At 43.9% G+C, this 18,724-nt stretch overlaps 1 protein-coding gene across 2 annotated transcripts in view; it reads left to right on the top strand.

Annotated features, from left to right (window-relative positions):
* Positions 1 to 15,526, top strand: part of LOC104147792 (pikachurin) — an 81,770-nt gene extending 66,244 nt beyond the window's left edge. The window contains exons 16-24 of one of the 2 annotated variants that reach the window (XM_068925698.1): positions 1,162 to 1,273; positions 2,961 to 3,077; positions 5,624 to 5,804; positions 8,238 to 8,261; positions 10,479 to 10,557; positions 11,428 to 11,571; positions 12,666 to 12,749; positions 13,759 to 13,862; positions 14,438 to 15,507. In XM_068925698.1, coding sequence (XP_068781799.1) covers positions 1,162 to 1,273; positions 2,961 to 3,077; positions 5,624 to 5,804; positions 8,238 to 8,261; positions 10,479 to 10,557; positions 11,428 to 11,571; positions 12,666 to 12,749; positions 13,759 to 13,862; positions 14,438 to 14,592 — 1,000 coding nt within the window. In that variant the 3' untranslated portion in view covers positions 14,593 to 15,507. Of the gene's footprint in view, positions 1 to 1,161; positions 1,274 to 2,960; positions 3,078 to 5,623; positions 5,805 to 8,237; positions 8,262 to 10,478; positions 10,558 to 11,427; positions 11,572 to 12,665; positions 12,750 to 13,758; positions 13,863 to 14,437 lie in introns of both variants that reach the window. The other variant, XM_068925699.1, reaches the window with a different exon arrangement.
* Positions 15,527 to 18,724: the final 3,198 nt, after the last annotated feature.

Here is an 18,724-nt window from a genome sequence, read left to right as displayed (position 1 = left end):
TTTCCGAAAAAAAAAAAGTTAGTAATAGTAAAAAGTAATATTGCCAGGATCTTTTGAATAGATAAAAATGGACTTCAAGGAAATTTGGAGGAACAAAATAGGTCTGCATTTATGTTGATTGTTCAGAAAAAAAAAAATTGCTATTTTCACATTTTCAAAATTAATTACATTTTAAAATCAGGGTTTCAGTTGCTATGGAATCACTATTTCAAATCTTTTTTTTTTCAATTAAGTAAGTATTTCATTTTGAAATGTATCTTTGTTCATCTCTAAACATAAACAGCCTGAAAATACAAAGCTAGAAAGTCATAAGGTGTCCGAAACAACATTGTTTCTAATTTTTCTAGTTTGAGCAGTGAATCTTGGAGAAAAGGCTGCAAGATATTATTTGGATATAAAATGGTTTCAAATGCCATTTTGCTACATTGGTTAAGATAAAATGCAAAGTTCTATAGAACTTCATTGATGAGGGATGTATTTTTACCCACTCTACAGGCTGCCATTCATATTAGTGCTGAATTAATAAAGATTGTAAGACCAGTTTTAAATGCTTCCTTTGAGACTGGTGAAAGTTTTACACAACAACTGGGGATTATTGTTCCTAGTCAGGATCACATCATCAGGATCGTATTTTAGTTGCTTCCCCTTAATGTACAGCAGCCTGTGTGTATGTGTGTGTCTCTGAAGATTTCACTTAACAGTCTGCATAAATAGAACTGATAAGCCAACACAAAGCGCTTCTGTTTTAAAAGAAGACAAAGAGTGTGAGACTGAACTGACCATTTAGTGGGAAGCTTTATCTCCAAGCTTAAGTCTTTGTGAAAAGAGGGTGTATAGCTGAGATTAAAATTTGTCTTTGTGCATTATACATGACTTTGCAGAAAAATTAGCTCTGAGGTAGATGAAATGCATGTTGATAATTGAAATGTTTTTTAATAAATGAAAGTAGAGGACTTGTCATTTGATGTAGGAACATGATTTTATGTTTCTTTGTTGATGGAACTCAGAAATTATGTTACTTCCCTGTAAGGAAAGAAACTCAATTATTTTTTTTTTGAGTCATCCCCGCAGTACTTGACTCTTTATCTTGGCAGTGATATTTGAAAGTATCAGAAAGACGACAGTATAACATACATAAGAGTTTTCTTCCCCTTAAATCAGGAGTGAAGAACCTGTCAGTTTGGGTCAATGGCATGAATTACGAGTGTCTCGCACGGCAAAGAATGGCATCCTACAAGTGGATAAACAAAAGCCGGTGGAAGGGATGGCAGAGGTGAGAAGCATATGACATGTCTTGTCATGAATACAGCTATTAGTTTATAAAGTGATGGCACAATAAACCACACAGGCTACTCTCAAAATTCTTAAGAGCTCAAAGAGATTGTACACATCAGGACATCCTTTTCTGGAAATGTACACATGAAGGCAGCAAGAGCTCTGAGAGACAGGAATCCTGTAGCGGCAGCGGGTGTCGCAGCCTTCCCTGCTCTTGCTCTTACTGTATGGTTGGACCCCCCCCCCCCTTTTGGAGGGGATTATACATGTTCTTGAGATTCTTTTCTGGCTGTTTATTGGTGGTAGCTGAGTCTGTCGCACAGCATACCCACCATGAAATAGGTGATCTGGTGAAAGATGAAATAGAAAATCATGTGCACAAAGTCCTGTTTCTACTTCTCTCTGAATATTGTGCTGGAGAGTAGACCCAAAGAAAGTTCCTTCTTTGTCTTCTTGTGGGATTAATTTTCAGGACAGAATAAGGGCTGGAATAGTCAAACAGTCAATTGCTTGCATTTTTTTTTTCCCTCACTAAGAGGTCTTAGTGAGTCATGTTTCTAATGAGGTTAACTTTTGCTTCCAGGAATCCAAGCAGGGGTATTTTACTCTAAGCGTGTACATTCAAATGTACACACAGATTTATCCCAAGAACATGAGACTAGAACTGCTTAGAAAATGTCTTTTATGCCTTCCTAATGGAAATATTTATCTTTTCTTTACAAAATAAAAACTCCAAAACCTATCAGCAGAAGAACCTTCAGGGTTTTTTGGCAGATTAGCAAACTCTATTTAAAGCAAAGACTTTTCTTTAAAAATGCAAATCAACTGAAAATCCTGTTGTCTTTCAAGAAACAGGTTGAGTGGGGAACATTGAAGCAAATCAGTTTCTTTAGATACATATAGATATATCTTCTTTAGATAGATGATGCAAGATGAACACTCACCGTTTTTTTTTTTCCCTCAAAGTGCTGCAATACAACTGCAGAAGGCATTTGGTTGGGATTTGGCAACAAAGAAATCATAGGAACTTCTGCAAGACTGGAACTGCATAGTTGTCCTGTCCTTGGCTGTTTAAAGCCTTCCAGTTCACACTAGGAAGCTGGTTAGACCCTTCAGGTATCCCAAGTGACTGCTTCTAGCAGTCTAACGCAAATTCAATGCATCTTCCTTTTACCCCTGCATCTTGCTATGGATTTGCTTTTCACATGTTGGAAACATTGGATGAGTCTCTGTTCCATGAACATTGCTCTGATTTTAACTTTGCAGATCTTCTTCTAGTCCCACTAATATTAGTTTTGCATCAGTGTAACTCAAGTCATTGCAAATAGAGTTACTTCCTCTCAGATCAGATGTGAAAGCAGAAATCTGAATGAGAACTGACTGGTGAATAAGGAGAGAAGAAACTTCATATTGTTTCAGAACTCTCCTTTCTCTCTTCTTCGATTTTCCCAGTTTGAAATATTTGACAGTTTTCAATTGGCTCTAACTGGAACAAAGTGCAGTCAGTCAGTAGAAAGGGTCCCACAGTGGCTTTTGTGAGAGAATTGCACGAAGAATTGAGACTGGGCTGTGCACTTAGCAGAAGTAACAAGGCATTAAAGTACAGCATCTAACGTAAGCTAATCTGAAGACGCAAGCGTGGTTCCAGCTGCTCTAATAAAATGTTATTCATTTGTTTTCTACAGGGGGCTTTCACACAGATTAAGTGCAGCTCTGATATATTTATTGGTGGAGTCCCTGATTACGATACTGTGAAGAAGAACTCGGGGATCCTGAGGCCCTTCAGTGGGAGCATCCAGAAGGTATGTGACCAAAGTAATATACTGGAAGCGTTTATTTCCATCACGTCATATATCCCTTCCGGTGGGCACGTAAGGTGAAAGCCTGGCCTCCCAGCACTGTCAGTATTCAGGATAATCCAGGATTTCACCTCTGTACTTGAGTAGCCCACCACAAAGTGCTTAAACACTTATTTTACAGTGAAAAGTCCTTCTAGGTTTAGTAGCTAGTCAGGGTTGCTGCTGCCATTCTCCCTGTTAATTGCCATACTGTACAAATGAGACAAATGGATAAGCAAAAGCTGTACTGGGACAAGTTCAGAATGATGCGTAAAGCTAAGTCGACATTAGAGCCCTCAGAAAGCCCTTTAAAATCATATAAAAGTAAGTGAACAGAAGAGACGCTCAAATACTTCAGGCCGAGGCAGCTAAATGCATGATGTGTCCAGTACAATACTGAGCAAAAAGAAAGTGCAAATAAAAGTGGATCGCAGACCAGCTAATGTATTCTTATATCAAACTACAGTTGCACTCCTTCTTAGCCTCCGCTGTTGTGCTTTTATATGGGGCACACATGAATGGAGAAGCTCTTTCATTATGGGCCGACTTTAGGGATGATGTTCCAGTAGGGTCAGGTTTGCATAGGTGCAATTCTATTCTGGAAAATAAATCTGGAGACACCTGAATTCAGAAAATATTCCTAATAAGTACTCAAAAGACAGTTTGAGTTGAATTAACATGTGCTCTCTCTAGATTAGTCATACTTAAAGTAATTGAGATAAAGCTGGCTCTGAATTCTCAGTTTAAAATAAATAAATTATTGGATCAAATTTAATTAACAAATAAAAAAAAAAACCCTAGCAGTGCAGCTCATATTAACTGGTCAGGGAGAGAAACATAGTTGTATTTCGGTATAAACAGTTTCATCACTTGGTCTACCTTTTTTCAGTATCTTTATCAGTTTTCTAGCAGAAAACATGAAGTACAAGAGATCTGGTGGAGTGTGAAACAGTGATGGGAACAAGTCAGTTGCACAGACTCATCTTTGGTGGGCTTGACTGAACACAGCATTTTAATAGAAAGCAAGGTAGGGAGTTTAGAAGCAAAGGATGTGGGTTACACTTACAGGGTGAGGGACTGTATCCTAGAACACAGTGACACTGAAAAGGATTTGGACATGTTGAGCATGAGCTCTTGCTCCTGTGACCTAGTTATGAAAGTGGGTTTGCAATACTGGAGGCCTGAGTGGACTATCAGGGAAGAGTATTACCTGCCCATCGGGCTCTGTGAGATTGTTAGTTGACTCCTGTATTCACACATGGCAGGATTTTGGAGAATTGTATAGAAATAAAGCCGCGAATGTCACTAAGTATTGGAAAGCATGCCACATATCGAAAGATCTCGATCTATTTAGTTTACTCAGGTGAGGTTAAGAGGTGCCTTGATTGTGGTCTGCTAATCTCTGCATGAGAATGAGATTTCTTAGCGCAGATGTTCTTTAATGAAGCAGAAACAGTTATGACGAGAAGCAATGGCTGGAAGCTGAAGATAAGTTCAGTCCAGAAATAACACATATTCTGAGCAGTGGGGGCTAGTTAACCACTGGAACAGCTTACCTGGAAGTTAGGAAGAAGGTACAGAGATAGTGGACTCTGTTGGCCCAGCTTTAAGACAGAAGTGTGTGTTTTTCTACTGTTGATGCTGTTTAACGCTGTTTCAAACAGCATTCATGGGCTTGATGTAACAACCCTTTCCCCTCAAAACCCAGAAGTACATTGTCTGGGTTATAATAACTCTTACACTTCTTTGTGGCCTTAAAATTTATTTATTTGTTTGTGAAAAATGGACTTACTCTGATGTAGCTGAGATAAGAAGCTGTATCCACAGGCATAATCTCTCCGCTGAGTTGTCAGTTGAGATTCTGTAAGTGTTGTTTTTCTTGAAGAACATATGTTGCTGACACATTGGAAAAACCTCAACATTTAATGATTCTCTTCAGTTTATGTGCAAACAGTTTTGTGAAGTAACTAATTATGTTTTTCACCAGTTCTTAACTCCAGCTTCTTTCAGGCAAGATGAGATACTAGAAGGCAGTAGAAATTTAAAAAACAAAGTGTTCTGCTTTATATTTCTGCTGTCAACACTAGTCTCCTTGAGGGGTTTCTTGATCTCAGAAATACTTCTCCTCAGCAAGGCTCATCCAATTTTTACAGCGCTAGCTCACAGCTCAGCTACAAAGCAATGCGCTAGTGTTCAAATGTAAGACTGGTAAATCCCACACAGCTTTTATCCATATGCGGGTTGCCTACATCTGTGTCTCAAAGCACAAAAGAAGTTCATCTCCACCACATCAGGGGGACCAACAGAATATGTTGGAGCTCTGTGCCTGGACAGAAGCAGACTGTAGGCCAAGTTTCTAGATTAACCTTTCTCTAAAGTCATTTAGAGAAGTCTTCTGACTAACGGTGAAATACCAGAAGGCATTCATCCAGTCTTGGAAGTTCTTAACCTATTTTTTCCCTCTCTTTTTTCTTTGTTTTGTTTTGTTTTCTTTTGTTTTCAATACATAGATTATCTTGAATGACCGGACAATCGATGCGAAACAGGATTTCGCTTTTGGAGTCAACTTAGAAAATGCTGCTCATCCCTGCCTGAGCTCACCATGTGCAAATGGAGGCAGCTGTGTTCCCAGAAAGGACAGCTATGAATGTGATTGTCCTCTAGGCTTCGATGGGCAACATTGCCAAAAAGGTAATGATGGCTGCATTTCAGTCCACAGATCCAGAGTTCACAAAATAAGAGAGATTTAGCACCTACAACTGCTGTTGTACCCATCGCTTGAAATAGAAACCCTGGACACCAGAGTGCCTTTTGCATCCGTGCACATGCCACATACCTATGGAAGCATTCGTTTTGTTATTTAGGAACATTGTAATTGTTATCCCAGCACAGAGCAATGAGCCATAGATAGTAGCATGGTATCTGGTTGCTCATGGTAGCCAGTACAGAAGACTTCATACCACCCCCTAATTATGCACTACTATATGAAGGGGGAATTCCTGCCAGCCTCCTTCAGCCAGTGATTATTTCACATCCTGAAGCATGAAGATTGATAACCCTGGTAATTTTATCCTTCCTAGTGCTAACAACAAACTCTGTTCTCACGCACAGAAAGGTCTAATAGTTTTTTAGATTCTGACTGCTCTGTAATTTCACCGTATGCACAAATCCTATCTCAGCACAACAGTGCAGACCACCAAAGCAGAAAACCTGCCCAAATATATGTTATTCTCCTCAGAGCCGCTGCGGTATTTCAGACCTTAGACGCAGGAAAGGGCTCAGGTTGCATGAAGTGTTTAAAAAAAAAAAATGCACTTTTGATTATTCCACTAGATGGAGCTGTTTCCCTTTTGTCAGGTTTAATCTTGAAAAATTCTTAAGGGAAAGTTTTGTACCGTGACAGCAAACTAAGTTAAAAGAGCTGAGTGACATTATACTCTTCCCTCAATTTTTCATTTCTCGCAAGCACAAACTTCAATGTGGAAAAATAGTAGTTTTGGTTCATCATGAATAGAGTGGCCTTTTCATCCAAAAATGGCAAAATGTCTCAGAACAAAAGCATTTCATTAAAAACAGAAAATCCAAGGAACCCCTTTGCTTCTGTTACTTGGTCTAATAGCTGGAGCTACGTCATTTATTCTGGCTTCCTTGTGAGGAGGAGGAAGATATGTGATTTTTGCTCGCTAGGTATTTACAGGGTGCTAAGCTGCTGACCTCAAGAGGGTATATTGCAGCAATATCAAGGTCTCCAGTGGGAGTCAAGTCAAGTGAATGCCTTGCAACTTAGCCGTGTGACTGATTGCCCGCTTAATGAGTGACTGTGCGTCAGTGGAGCTGCAGTACCTCGCTGCTTGTCTGCTTCCAGCCTGCGCTAAATACCGGGTGCAACTCAGTACAGGGAGTTGTGCGCCAGCGTGCCCACCTCGCAGGCGCTGCCAGAGCGCGTGCTGCCCATTGCCACCGCTCAGCTGGCCCACCGCAACTGGGCACCCTGTGGTAAGCTCGGCGTGTGGCTAAACTTTCAGAAAAAGTCTCCCCTCAAGTCCCTTACTCCTTTGACTTAGACTGGATCCTAAGTGTTGTTTGTTTTAACTCCTTTGGTGAGTCCAACCTTAATCCATTTTTAAGGGTGTCAGAAGGCAGGAGTCATCCATCTTCTGTTTCTGGTGCTTGCGGCTGCTGTTCAGGTGCCTTTGTCCCCCTCTGCGCCCGTTCAGCTTTGGCTGCCACCAAAACCCAAGTTTCTGCCGATGGTTGCGCACAGAGTACTGAGGTCAATCCTCCTGACCCTCAGCCTAGGACAGCCCTGGTGAGCTGAGTGTAGATTTCTCAAAAAAAACCCATTACCTATGTCTCTTTGGTACAGTAAACACACGGCTAAGGCAGGACACGTGTGTGTCTGCGCTCCTACTTCAGAACAGCGTGTTGGCTAGCGCGCTCAGCTAGTATGTGAAAGACTGAAGGTACAGTTTCTGTTCAGCTTGCTGTTGGGCTGGTGTAACCCAAGGCATTGAAAAACCAAAGTACTTGTGAGGAACTGGGCCTCATTCTCCAAAGTTATATGGCCCACTTACGAAAACCCAAATGATACTAGAATGAGACATATGAAATATTCATTGATGCCTTAATGGATCCTTGGCTGAGGACTCAATAGAATTTCTGCTGGCATTGCTCTATTTTATATCTTCTGTTCAATCTGTGGCGAGCGTTAGAGGTGTTCATATTTAATTGTAAAACGGAGCAGAGCAGCTAACAGTTCCTCTCCCCTGGTTAGAATTGATCTCCAACTGAACCATAGTGAGCGCCTGGGACTTTAAAACTAGAACTAAAACTAGAACCGCCTGGGACTTTAAAACTAGAACTAAAACTAGAACCGGTTTGGTGCTGGTACTACCTGACTGCACCCTCTGTGCATTTTGAGCAGACAAAGAGAAATAATTGTGTCAAACAATAATAAAAGAGCACCTTCCTAGATGATTACGCTTGCCTATTAAATTATAAAAGGGAAGTGGGGATCACTCATTTACAAGAAGGTGGGAGGACAGTCTTTGGAGGGGAGACTTTCATGGCAATGAAAAATAAAATCAGAATGTTCTTGTTTTGTTTTGTGCTGACTCCCTGCAGAGTGTGGAAGTTACTGCCTAAACAGTAAGTACTGCAAATGATGTGAAAACTGCTCTGTCATTGTGCATCTGTGTCTGCTCTGTCAAGTTGAACGCTGGATTTACATGAAGCCTGGCAAGTTTCTGCGGATAAACCAAAACATTTTCGGGGGTTATATTCCTTAAACCTTGCCCGGTTGATATTTTAAAGTGCATCCAGAGCGCCTGCAAAGTGCCCAGCGTTAGCTGTAGAGCTGGGTTCCCCTCTTCTCAAAACAGCTGGGCCAGACAGCTAGCTGAGTGTTTCTTAGTGGGCGAAGGTGTTTAATACCAGATCTCCTTCTTTGCCGTGTTCCCTTCCAGTAGCAAAGATCCTGCATGAACCAGGGGTACTGCAAAAAATTACTCGGTTTTCTTTGGTCAGATTCTGTGTGCCAAGCGAAGAGCGTAGAGAAGAGGAAGCAGTGACAAACGCCCGTGGAGCATTGCTCTGTAGAGGAAATCAGGCTGCTACAGCAAGGGCGATGACTTTGCCTGGCCTGAGCACCTGCCCCTCCTGCAGGCAGGACTCCGATGTCAATGCAGGACGTGAAGGGGTGGAAAGGCTCCTTTCACTCTCTGCATCTCCCATCCTCAGAGACGGTCAGGTCAAGAAAGTCTCAGGCCCAACAAGGAGTGTCTGGCCTAGTGTAATACGTCTTTTGAAATCTTCTCATAATGCTGGCAGACTACAGGCTGTGGACAGCGTATGGTTTTTTCTCTAGACACATTGGGCAGTTTTCCTGGTTTCATTATGATTGAAAATGGCCATTTGTCACCATTTGAAATTCTCTGTCTTGGCACTTGCTCCTAAATTTCATATTTCTGCTCTTGGCTCCGAGACTACACGAATTGTTTCACATCCATGTTACAGGGAGCCCTCAAAGCCCAGCCAGCTTCTGTATTGCACAACAAAAGCAAGCATCCATGCCCTGAAAAGCTTAAAGTTTACGTAGATGAGATTAGCTGTGGGTTGGAGGGATTAGTTCTCAAGAAGAAAATAGGATGAAGTGAGCTATTTTAAGGAATTTATAAAACTGCCTCATATTAGTGCAGCAATCATCCGTGAGAGATCAACAGCAAACGGCAGGGTATTCCCTCAAAAGAAAATCTGTTCGGGCCGGTGATCCTACCCTACCAAAGGGTCTATATCAGAGATGCTCAGTGATTTATATCGTACATCTGAGTCATTCTGCCAAAGTTTACTCAGTGGGAAGCAGTGCATCTGCGCCAGGTCTGGCTGGCCAGGTGGCAACGCATGCTGTCTTCCTGGCAGGGAGCTGGGACCAAACACCGCAGCTGTACGAGGGGGGCTCCCCTAGAAAAATGGGAGAGGCTGCGTCTGGGACAGCAGTGAGGTCTGAGCAAAACACGCTTGTCCTCCAAGCCAGCGCTGCGCTGTGTGTTGAACGCACGCTCCGAGAGGCTTTGCGCCTCCAGCTTCTATAATACAGCCTTTCGTGGCCTAAGCCCTTAATGCAAACACGGGCCGTGTTCTCAGTTGCTTTCAGTAGTCCTAAACTGATTAACGGTAGGTAGGATGTTCCTCGTGAAGTTGGCTGCTTGCCACCAGCACCCTTCCTCGCGGCCTCCCGGGGGACGCCCTGGCCGTGTGCAAGGTCCCAGCCGGAGGGTGGGAGGAAGCAGGGTCTTGGAGAAAAAAGCTGGAAGGAGAAAACGGGGAGCTCAAAATTTGCCTGTGCTGCCTCTCCACATCATTTTTCAGGTATAAGAGATCCCAGCATGTGCTCTATGCAGGGTGCTCCACTAGGAGCATGGGAGGAGTTTTTCGGACTAGGAACAAAAGGTGGTTAAGGCATAAACTTCCGCAGAAGGACAGCTGGACTCCATGAGATCACTCGGAGCCATACGGAGAATCAGGGAATGTGAAAGCAGGGATAAAAATGAAATTTGAGACATGTTCCCAATACTTTATATTTTTCTGCTATAACTTTCATAGTGGAAGAATACATTAGGCCCGTGATATGATGGCCATAAGTGGAGAGACTGTTGGGGGAAGGCACGGTTTAAACTCTCATCTACTGTCTTTACCTATATGGGTACAAACTGACTGCCATTTTACAAACCCGTATGAGTAAATTCAGCTAGGTTTTGTGCTACTGACAGTGTACCTGTCAGTGGGGGAATAAATCAGTAAAACAGTAGTTTTTTTCCCGTATTTGCCTGTCAGCTAAGAGACTTTTTTTTTTTTTTAACTTTTTAGCCATTACAGAAGCAATTGAAATCCCACAGTTTATTGGTCGTAGTTACCTCACGTATGATAATCCAGATATCCTGAAAAGGTAATGTGAACCTAAATGATTGTGTTCTTTGTTACCATGATGGCATTAGAAGTCTCAGGTGGGAGGATTTAAGCTGTATTAAATTTAAGCTGTATTTGCCATGTTTCAAAATTTAGGGAAAAAATACATTTTCTAGGCATATACTGATGGCTCAGTTTATTGTAATATCTGAGCATCTTGCAACCTTTGAAGAACTGGTATTCACAACATAGTTCTGGCACAGAGATGAACTGATATTCTGTTCCTGAAAACAAGGAACAGAGACATACAGAGCCTATATCCTTAACGGGAATAAAGATTTTAACCCCTACTTTAGCCTCCTGAGCCTAAAATTTAGGTTTTCAAACTTCTGCTTGGCTGCTGTCTACCCCAGAAGATGCCTAAATTCCATTAAATTTTGGGTTCTTCCAAAAAATCACTGGCTGCCTGTATTTCAGTCTCTGGCTAGAGAAGCAGCTTCCCAAATGTCCTTACCATGCTGACCTGCGGCTAAGCACCTCTCACCCACCAGGACTCTCTGGTTAGCCGTTCTGGGACCAAGCCTACTAGGCCTTCTCAAAATTTGCTTCTTAGCAACTGGATTTCACAGTAGGCCTAAACAGAAAAATATTTTCTCTTCCTTGTATTGAGAAACCTAGCAGCTATTGCATTTGGTATTCTGGAGGCCCAAGTTCAATTTCCCCACTCTGAAATGCTGGAAATAGGGATGTGAACCAGAGTTCCTCATAAGGCAGCAAATAGGCGAATTGCTAGGCAGTAACCTGCAAGACTAGGGGAAAGGAAATACTTCCATCATCTTTTAGTTTTGCTTGAAAAAGGACGGTTGTAGTTCAATATTTTATTATGATTTGCTTTCTTTACATTAAACAGGGTATCAGGATCAAGAACAAATGTGTTTATGAGGTTTAAAACCACATTGAAGGAAGGTCTTTTGATGTGGAGGGGAGACAGTCCCATGCGACCTAATAGTGATTTCATTTCTTTAGGCCTGCAAGAAGGAGCATTAATATTCAGGTAAACTGTACCATCCTTACTTTTACTGCACACAATACACTTACAGCTCGAGTGAATCTCAACAACACATCTAACGTTTCTGTCCTTCACTATATTGCAGGACAATTATAACGTCAAGGTTTTGTTCACTGATAGGTCCAGTTTTGTCTGGGAGAGGCTGTGAGTTTAACAAGTAACATGTTGCCAGCTAAATGTCATTCCTGCTCCTTCCCTCCCTTGCAATTCTTAAACATCAGGTTTTTAGCCTGGTTTTCTGACCTCACCACATGAGGGGAGTAGTGCTGTCAGTAACTTCCCCCAGTACCTTTTGAAGCACTTGCCATCTCAATTACATAGAGCAGGTGCAGGGTTTACAAAGAAAACGGGTCAAGGAAAGAGCAACAGCGAGTAGCGCCCGTGCTCACTGTAGGCTCACTCTTTGTCGGACACTGGAAACGCACATGGGAGCAGGCTCCCATCTTCTTAAACCCAAGAATATCCAACCCTGTGACACAAAGCCAGCTGACACCAGGCTTTTTAACTTCCACCATCCACAGAACCACTTATTTAAGAAGCAAATAAAATGACTGTCAGTAAGCTGAAGTTGGGGAGTTTTGGGAAATGACTGAGCTCATGTGCTCTCTCCAGAATTGCTTTTTCCCTTATAGGCACTTAGACAAAGACTCCATGCAACTTTTTGCATGGTGCTTTTTGGGACTCCTGCCATTTGAAAGTCCTGTCTTTCCTCATGATCCCTCATTTCAGCTTGTGTAAGACAAATATTGAAATAGAAAACTAAAAATGTCATTATTATTATGCATTGCTGTGAAAGAGTGTTGATTAAGTGGCAAAGATTTTGTTACTCATTTAGGCAAATTTGGAGCTACCTTATTTGACTTAATCTGATTGTGGTTTGCTACCATAGGCGCATACACCAAGCTGCGTATTCGTATTTAGATTAATTTCTTTAAAAAGTCACTCCTAAAATCCTAGCTGTAAGGTGCAGCTCTGGGGCAGAGCGGGTGACTGGGGGACAGAGTGAGGACATTTGAGCAATTTGATAGGGAGGTGGTCTTTGCAAGGGAGGCAATAACATTTTGTTTTTTAAATTTTAGCTACAATTTGGGCAGTGGTGTTGCATCCATAGTGGTGAATGGCTCTTTCAGCGATGGCCGGTGGCACAGAGTCAAGGCTGTTCGGTAAGTGTTTTTTCTGGCTGGTGACACTTTATCTCAGAGGCATTTTGGCGATGCCTTGCCATAAAGGTGCTGGCTAGGCTAGACGGTGGTTGGGTGTGAATCACTGCAGCTCCACACTCTCACATCGCTTAGGAGTTGAACCGTTCGCAACTTGGCTGTTTCAGTGTGAGGTACACAAAGATCATTGTATTAGAGGTGACAGTGCCAAACAGTGCCAACTTTGCAACTCAGCGCAGCTCAAGGCAGGCTGCCAGAGTCATGCAGCGCTATTTTGAGGCTGTGACAGACATTCTCTGAAACCCATACCGTTTGGGTTAAGAGTATTTTTCTTTAATGTATGTCTGCATTTTGAAATTCCCCAGCGAGCATTTTGTGGGCTGGCACAAGCACTGGAGCACGGACAGTGTACCGACTTTTTCTAAACTACTTGAAGGAGGTGTAGACATCTTTCAGTGTATATATAACTCATATTTATGACTCATTTCCTCATAGGAGGCAAGCATGCCCAGCAGGGAAAGCGTGCATCCCTCTCATCAGGGGGGGTTGGGTCCCTGGAAGTCACAGGCTGACATTAGCGCAACTTGTCAGCGAATTCAGTGAGAATAGGAGCCCTTCAAGTGGCTCTTCTGTCAATGCATTTATTGCCTTCATGAAATGGAAATGACCAAAAAAAAATCCTTAGTAAGAAAGGGACCTTTTGAGCTTGTTGCAAGTATATACTGTGTATCCTTCAACTTATTTCTTTTCCAGTTTCGTCCTCCTCTGGAAATATATCCCCCTTTTGCAGCCTCTCTGTCACTTTACTCCCTGGAAAAGACACCCTGGCAGATCCGGATTGCCACAGCACGGCACTGTCTGTGGCTCTCCCCAGCGTCAGCCCCAAGTCTTCGCGTGAACCGCGCTGAGTGGAGCCACCCGGGTCTCTCGGCCAGGGGAAGATGCTGTCGCTGCTCCTCCTCCCATCTGACTGTAGGCTGGATGTGTGAAAGCAGTTTGTTTTTCGTTTCAGAGACGGACAGTCTGGCAAAGTAACCGTGGATGACTATGGTGCCAGAACGGGTAAATCCCCTGGAAAGATGAGGCAGTTAAACATCAATGGGGATCTCTATGTAGGTGAGTATTTTCGCTGGCCGCATACAGGGCCCAGGACACGTCTGTGTGTGTGGCGTCGGGTGTAACCGGCTGCCTCCCAACCCCATCCAGCCCCAGGGGAAGGCTTCATGCACCAGCCTGTTCCCGCACAGCCTGGTTTTGTGGGAAGGGCTGTGTCGGCGGGCCGGAGGGAGCTGTAGCGTTGCCTGAGCCCAGGCCCGGTCTGCACGAGAAGGGGCCAGGCCCAGCGTGCACTGTCGTACCCCCGGCAGGTGGATATAGACACGGTCAGCGTCAACCGCAAACCCCGCACGTTAGCGCTCGCTGCGGGAGCCGAGCCACAAGCTTGCTAAGCTCTTACTGATTGCACAAGCCATGCAATAAAGCGTTAGCCTCCTGGTTTATTCTCGCCTGCTGTCCCGTCTGTACTTTAGGGTGTCTAAAAACTGTCCTTAAAAACACAGAGGAACCTGTAAATTAAAAGTCCCTTCTGAGGTGACCTAGGAAGGATACCGCTGTCGCTGGGTGTGCAGTCTGCCAAGTGGGGATAAACGTGTGTTTTGGCGAAGAGTTTCTCATCGCTGCGTTTCTCGCAGGTGGGATGAAGGAAATAGCGCTGCACACAAAAAGACAGTACATGCGGGGCCTGGTGGGGTGCATCTCGCACTTCACACTTTCGACGGATTATCACATTTCGCTGGTGGAAGATGCTGCCGATGGGAAGAACATCAACACATGTGGGACCAAGTGACAAGAGAGGAATCGCGATGCCGAGAGCCCGTTGTGCGCTTGCGTGTGTGGCTGAAACCAAACTGGCCTCCACAGTCCTCTACGGCCAGGCTGCATTTCTCATCTGAGCCGAAGGGAAACCCTAAAAAAAGAACATTTTTCCCTCTCCTTTCCTCTGCTGACCAAAGCAAACAAAACTGAATATATTGTGTAGGAATCGTCCCTTTTACCCATTAAATGTTTAGTGAACTCTAAAGATTGTACCTCAGTGCAAATGACAAAGAACTGTGTGATGTAATGAGTAGTTTAATGGCTGTGGTGTGGTCCATAGATTATTCCCTTTAATATTAAAAGAGAACAGTCTTGAAACACTTGCGTTCATTCCAACTTAGAACGATACAATGATTGTATTGTTCAACAAATATATTATCAGACACAGCATCTATGCATTGAAATACATGTATCGGAATAAGCAGTTCTTGTTACCACTCTCTCTCTAAACTAGCTAAATTATGTTTCATCCTGTGTAAATAATCCCTACAGTGACTGGTTTCAAAATACTGTTGTTTGTTGAGGAGGACAGTTCTTAAAGTCTACTTTTTTATTACAAGCAACAAGATCAATGAACCAATTTTGTAGAAGTAATTTTATACTTGTATATTTTTTATAGCAGCAGCAGACCTGCTTACATAGTATAACTTTTAACATTCAGGTGTATTATACAGTTAGCTCTTTGCACACTTTCCTAAAAATAGCAAAGTGAACTGTGGTTTAAATTTGTTACATGGGAGGCTTAATGTCTGTATTATACAGTTTTGGTGGAGATATTTGTGAATTATAACCGGTTTTAAATTTGACTCTTTTTGTTTTGTAAATTTTGACAGTTTAAAATTGTACATGATGAAGCTTTCCTGGCTTAAAAAGATTAAAGATTAGGAAAAAAAGAGCAAACCCTTGCTACTTGTGGTATTTCAAATCACTGTTTTTTAATGCTCGACAATCAGAAAAGGGACGTGCAAGAGATCTTGGTAGGTCACAATCCTCCTAAAACAAAATATTTTCTAGGCATCGAACCAACACTTATGCAGTCTTGGTTGCCAGACTGTAATTTAAGCAGGCAAACAGAGTGCTGTCGAGACAGTAAGGAAATGATCCAGAATTTCAGCATTTGGAAATTTTCTTTTTTGTTAACTCTTTGGCTGAGGTTGAGCAGTCAGCTGTAAGGGGAGGGGACGAGAAGGACAGCAAGCGCAGACGCAGCGCGGTGCACCTCAAGGACCGCCGCGCGCCGGCCACGTGCGACCCGCGAACCTCCCTGCTGGCTGCCAGCGCTCTGCTGCAGCGACTCGCGCCGTCTCCGTCGGCTGGAAGAGAAGCGGGACCTTACCGCAGCCCTGACCTTGGCTTCATCTGAGTCCTGACAAATTAAAACAAACCGAAGTGGCAAAAGCAGGGTGCATGAGCAGGCTTCTGCTGCATCGGTACTGTGCCCGCAATGCTCCCTGTTCCCTTGGAATCAAAACACGTAACTGAGACTGGTCCCATCTAAAGCTGGCTGCAAACAGCTGCAGTATCAAGGGAAAAAAATAATAGCTGTTACTTGATATTAACACATGCAAAATATTTCTCAAGAGGAACCCAGCCCTCTCTTTTGCACGCTGAAAGGGAAACTAATTACTCAGGTAAAATATCTTGGACTCATTGTAGATATGTCTGTAGCGGTCAAAAACAAACACTGGGACTTACTAGAGGAACAGAGAAAAAAAAAAAAAGAAAAATGTATCATGCCAGCATACAGCAGCATATGCACCTGTACACCAGCCCCTGTTCAAATCACACCTCAGCAAAACGTCTTTAGAAGGAATAGGCGAGAGACAGAGCAACTGGAGACAACCGGGGAGACAGAAAGGGGGTGGAGGAAGGGCTTTATTCACGGAGAAGCTAAGTTTTGTTTAGCTGGGGCGAGACCCGGGAGGAAAGGTAACCCTGTGTATGGTAGGGAAAAAGAATGACAACGCAGGAACTAAGTGTCTGCAAAGTGAGCGATCAGGCAGCAGCTCTAACGTGAAGAACGTAAATGGAACTTGATGCGCTGGGATGTAAAGGGGAGCAGGGCAAATAGGAAGGGACAAGACCAGGATTTGTGCAGGCTGAGGCTCTTGCTGGCTGCTAACTGCAGTGGACCTGCCAGAGGCGGTGGAGATGCAGCCTCCTCTCAGGTTGTCTCTCAGCTGTTGGCTGTTAGAGAGGAAAGAGGTCAGGTTTTATATACTCTGGGATTTTTTCCCTAAACAGTAGCTACCCGTGTGGACCTGACACAGCGTAGCAAGATCTGCTGGCCCACTGTAACCGTGGTCCTTTAGACCTGCCGTACTATTCATGAAGAGTGACAACATTGTTCCAGAAACGGCATAATTCATTGCTTTGTCAAAAATGCCTTTCCTTTTTCCATCTGGTTGTTTAAAATACCCTTTCATTTCTGTCACAGAGTTTGGGGCTCAGTTCCAAGGCAAACATCTGGCAGGAGAGGTCTCTATTTTAAGAGTATTTACTGAAGAATAACAGGCACTTTGGTGCAAGGTGATACTTCAGAATGAAAGCTGCTCTTGGAAATGGGGGGGGGATCGGGTAGGAAATACCTCTGTTGTTACCGTGGAAAAAGGAAAAGAAACAAACTCCAACTCCCAAGATGCCTGCTTCCAACTGCATGCATCACCGCGAGGGAATTCTGCGCTGGCCTCGTCACCCCTGCAGCTTCCCAACTCAGACGCAAGTAACACAGCTGGATGGCAAGGCGTTGGGGCGAGGAGGCCGGGGACGGGGGGACTGGAATGATGCTGTGGGTTTTGATTCCTTAAACAAAGAAAAATCCTTTCTGGATCCTTTTAAAGATGGTCTCAAAAGCTTCCAACGAATGGAGCTGAGGAGCTGAAGCTGCTGTCTCCGCTGCGCTGGCAGCGTCCCAGCACTAACATTTCCGGCGGCTTGGTGGCGTTCGTGGTGCCGCAGCTGTGCACGGTGGCCACTTGCTCCATGCGAATCCCAGCAGTGGATCCATGCTGGGTTTAAAAGCAGAAGTTGTATTAGCAAGAAAAAGGTACCAGAAATGCAGAAATATCTGACTCTAACTGGACGTTCGGTCACCCTCTAATCCTGGGTCAGGGAAGGGAAAGGAAGGAGGAGGACCGGCACTGACAAAGCCATTACTCATTTTTACAGGAACTTGACTGGGATGTGCTGCTTGCTGCTTTCGTGCCTGCTTGTTGATGACGGCATTTGTTGGCTGGGCGTATCTGCCGCTGGGCGCAACCACGGCGCTGCTGCGAGAGAGGAGCTCGTGCCCTGTGGATGGGCCCTGTCCTCTTGCTGGAGGAAGGCATCTGTGTGAACCGCCTGGTCAGGCCCTGTAGCTGGTTTCTTTAGCACGAGCAGGCTGGGCAGTGCGACCTGCTTTCCCTTAGGCCACAGTCGGTAACTAATGAGTCACCAGGGCCAGCGCTCAAGATGAACAGGATGTCTTTTCTTGCTTGAAGATAAAGAGCAGCGCTAGTGTTTACAGCACCAGGCTTCACCAGCACTGGAAAATATACAGCAGCACTTTACTGTGTCTCTTGGATTCACTAGAGTTTGGGATTAAAAAAAAAGAAAAGCCACGCTTCTGAATTTGGCATGTGTTACGTGATCTCTTCAGCTGTCGTGAGAGTACAGGACTTCCTGAGGACCCCGGTTCTGGTTTGCAGCTCTCTTGTACAGGGCTTGTGAATATTGGCTCCTACGTTGAGTTCAGGTCAGTGCTTCTACCGTAGTCCCATGTGGGCTGGCAGGTCGGGAAGAGAAGAAGGAACAACTGCAGTTAACATAAAGTTGGCATTGCCAGTCCAGAAAACCGGGGGTCTGGTTGCTTTCTGCAAGCAATGATGGGAAGAAGTCCAGGGAAGGGCTGCTGAGGCATCCAGCTGCTTACCCCAGCGAGGGCTTGGCGAGGGCAGGGGAAAAGGCAGGCAAGCAGCAAATTCGCAAATATTTGTTCGCTGGCTTTGCTAGCCCTTTCCTACCAAAATATTTCCTACTAAAGCTGGTAAAGGCGAGGAACTGAGCTTTCTCAGCGTGTTTCTGAGCAGGTAGGAGGACAGCAGGCAGTGAAAAAACAGAAA

The sequence above is a fragment of the Struthio camelus genome, chromosome W (genome assembly GCF_040807025.1).
Source record: "Struthio camelus isolate bStrCam1 chromosome W, bStrCam1.hap1, whole genome shotgun sequence".
NCBI lineage: Eukaryota > Metazoa > Chordata > Aves > Struthioniformes > Struthionidae > Struthio > Struthio camelus.
Note: the sequence above shows the minus strand (reverse complement) of the source record. Positions and strands in the feature narration are given on the sequence as shown.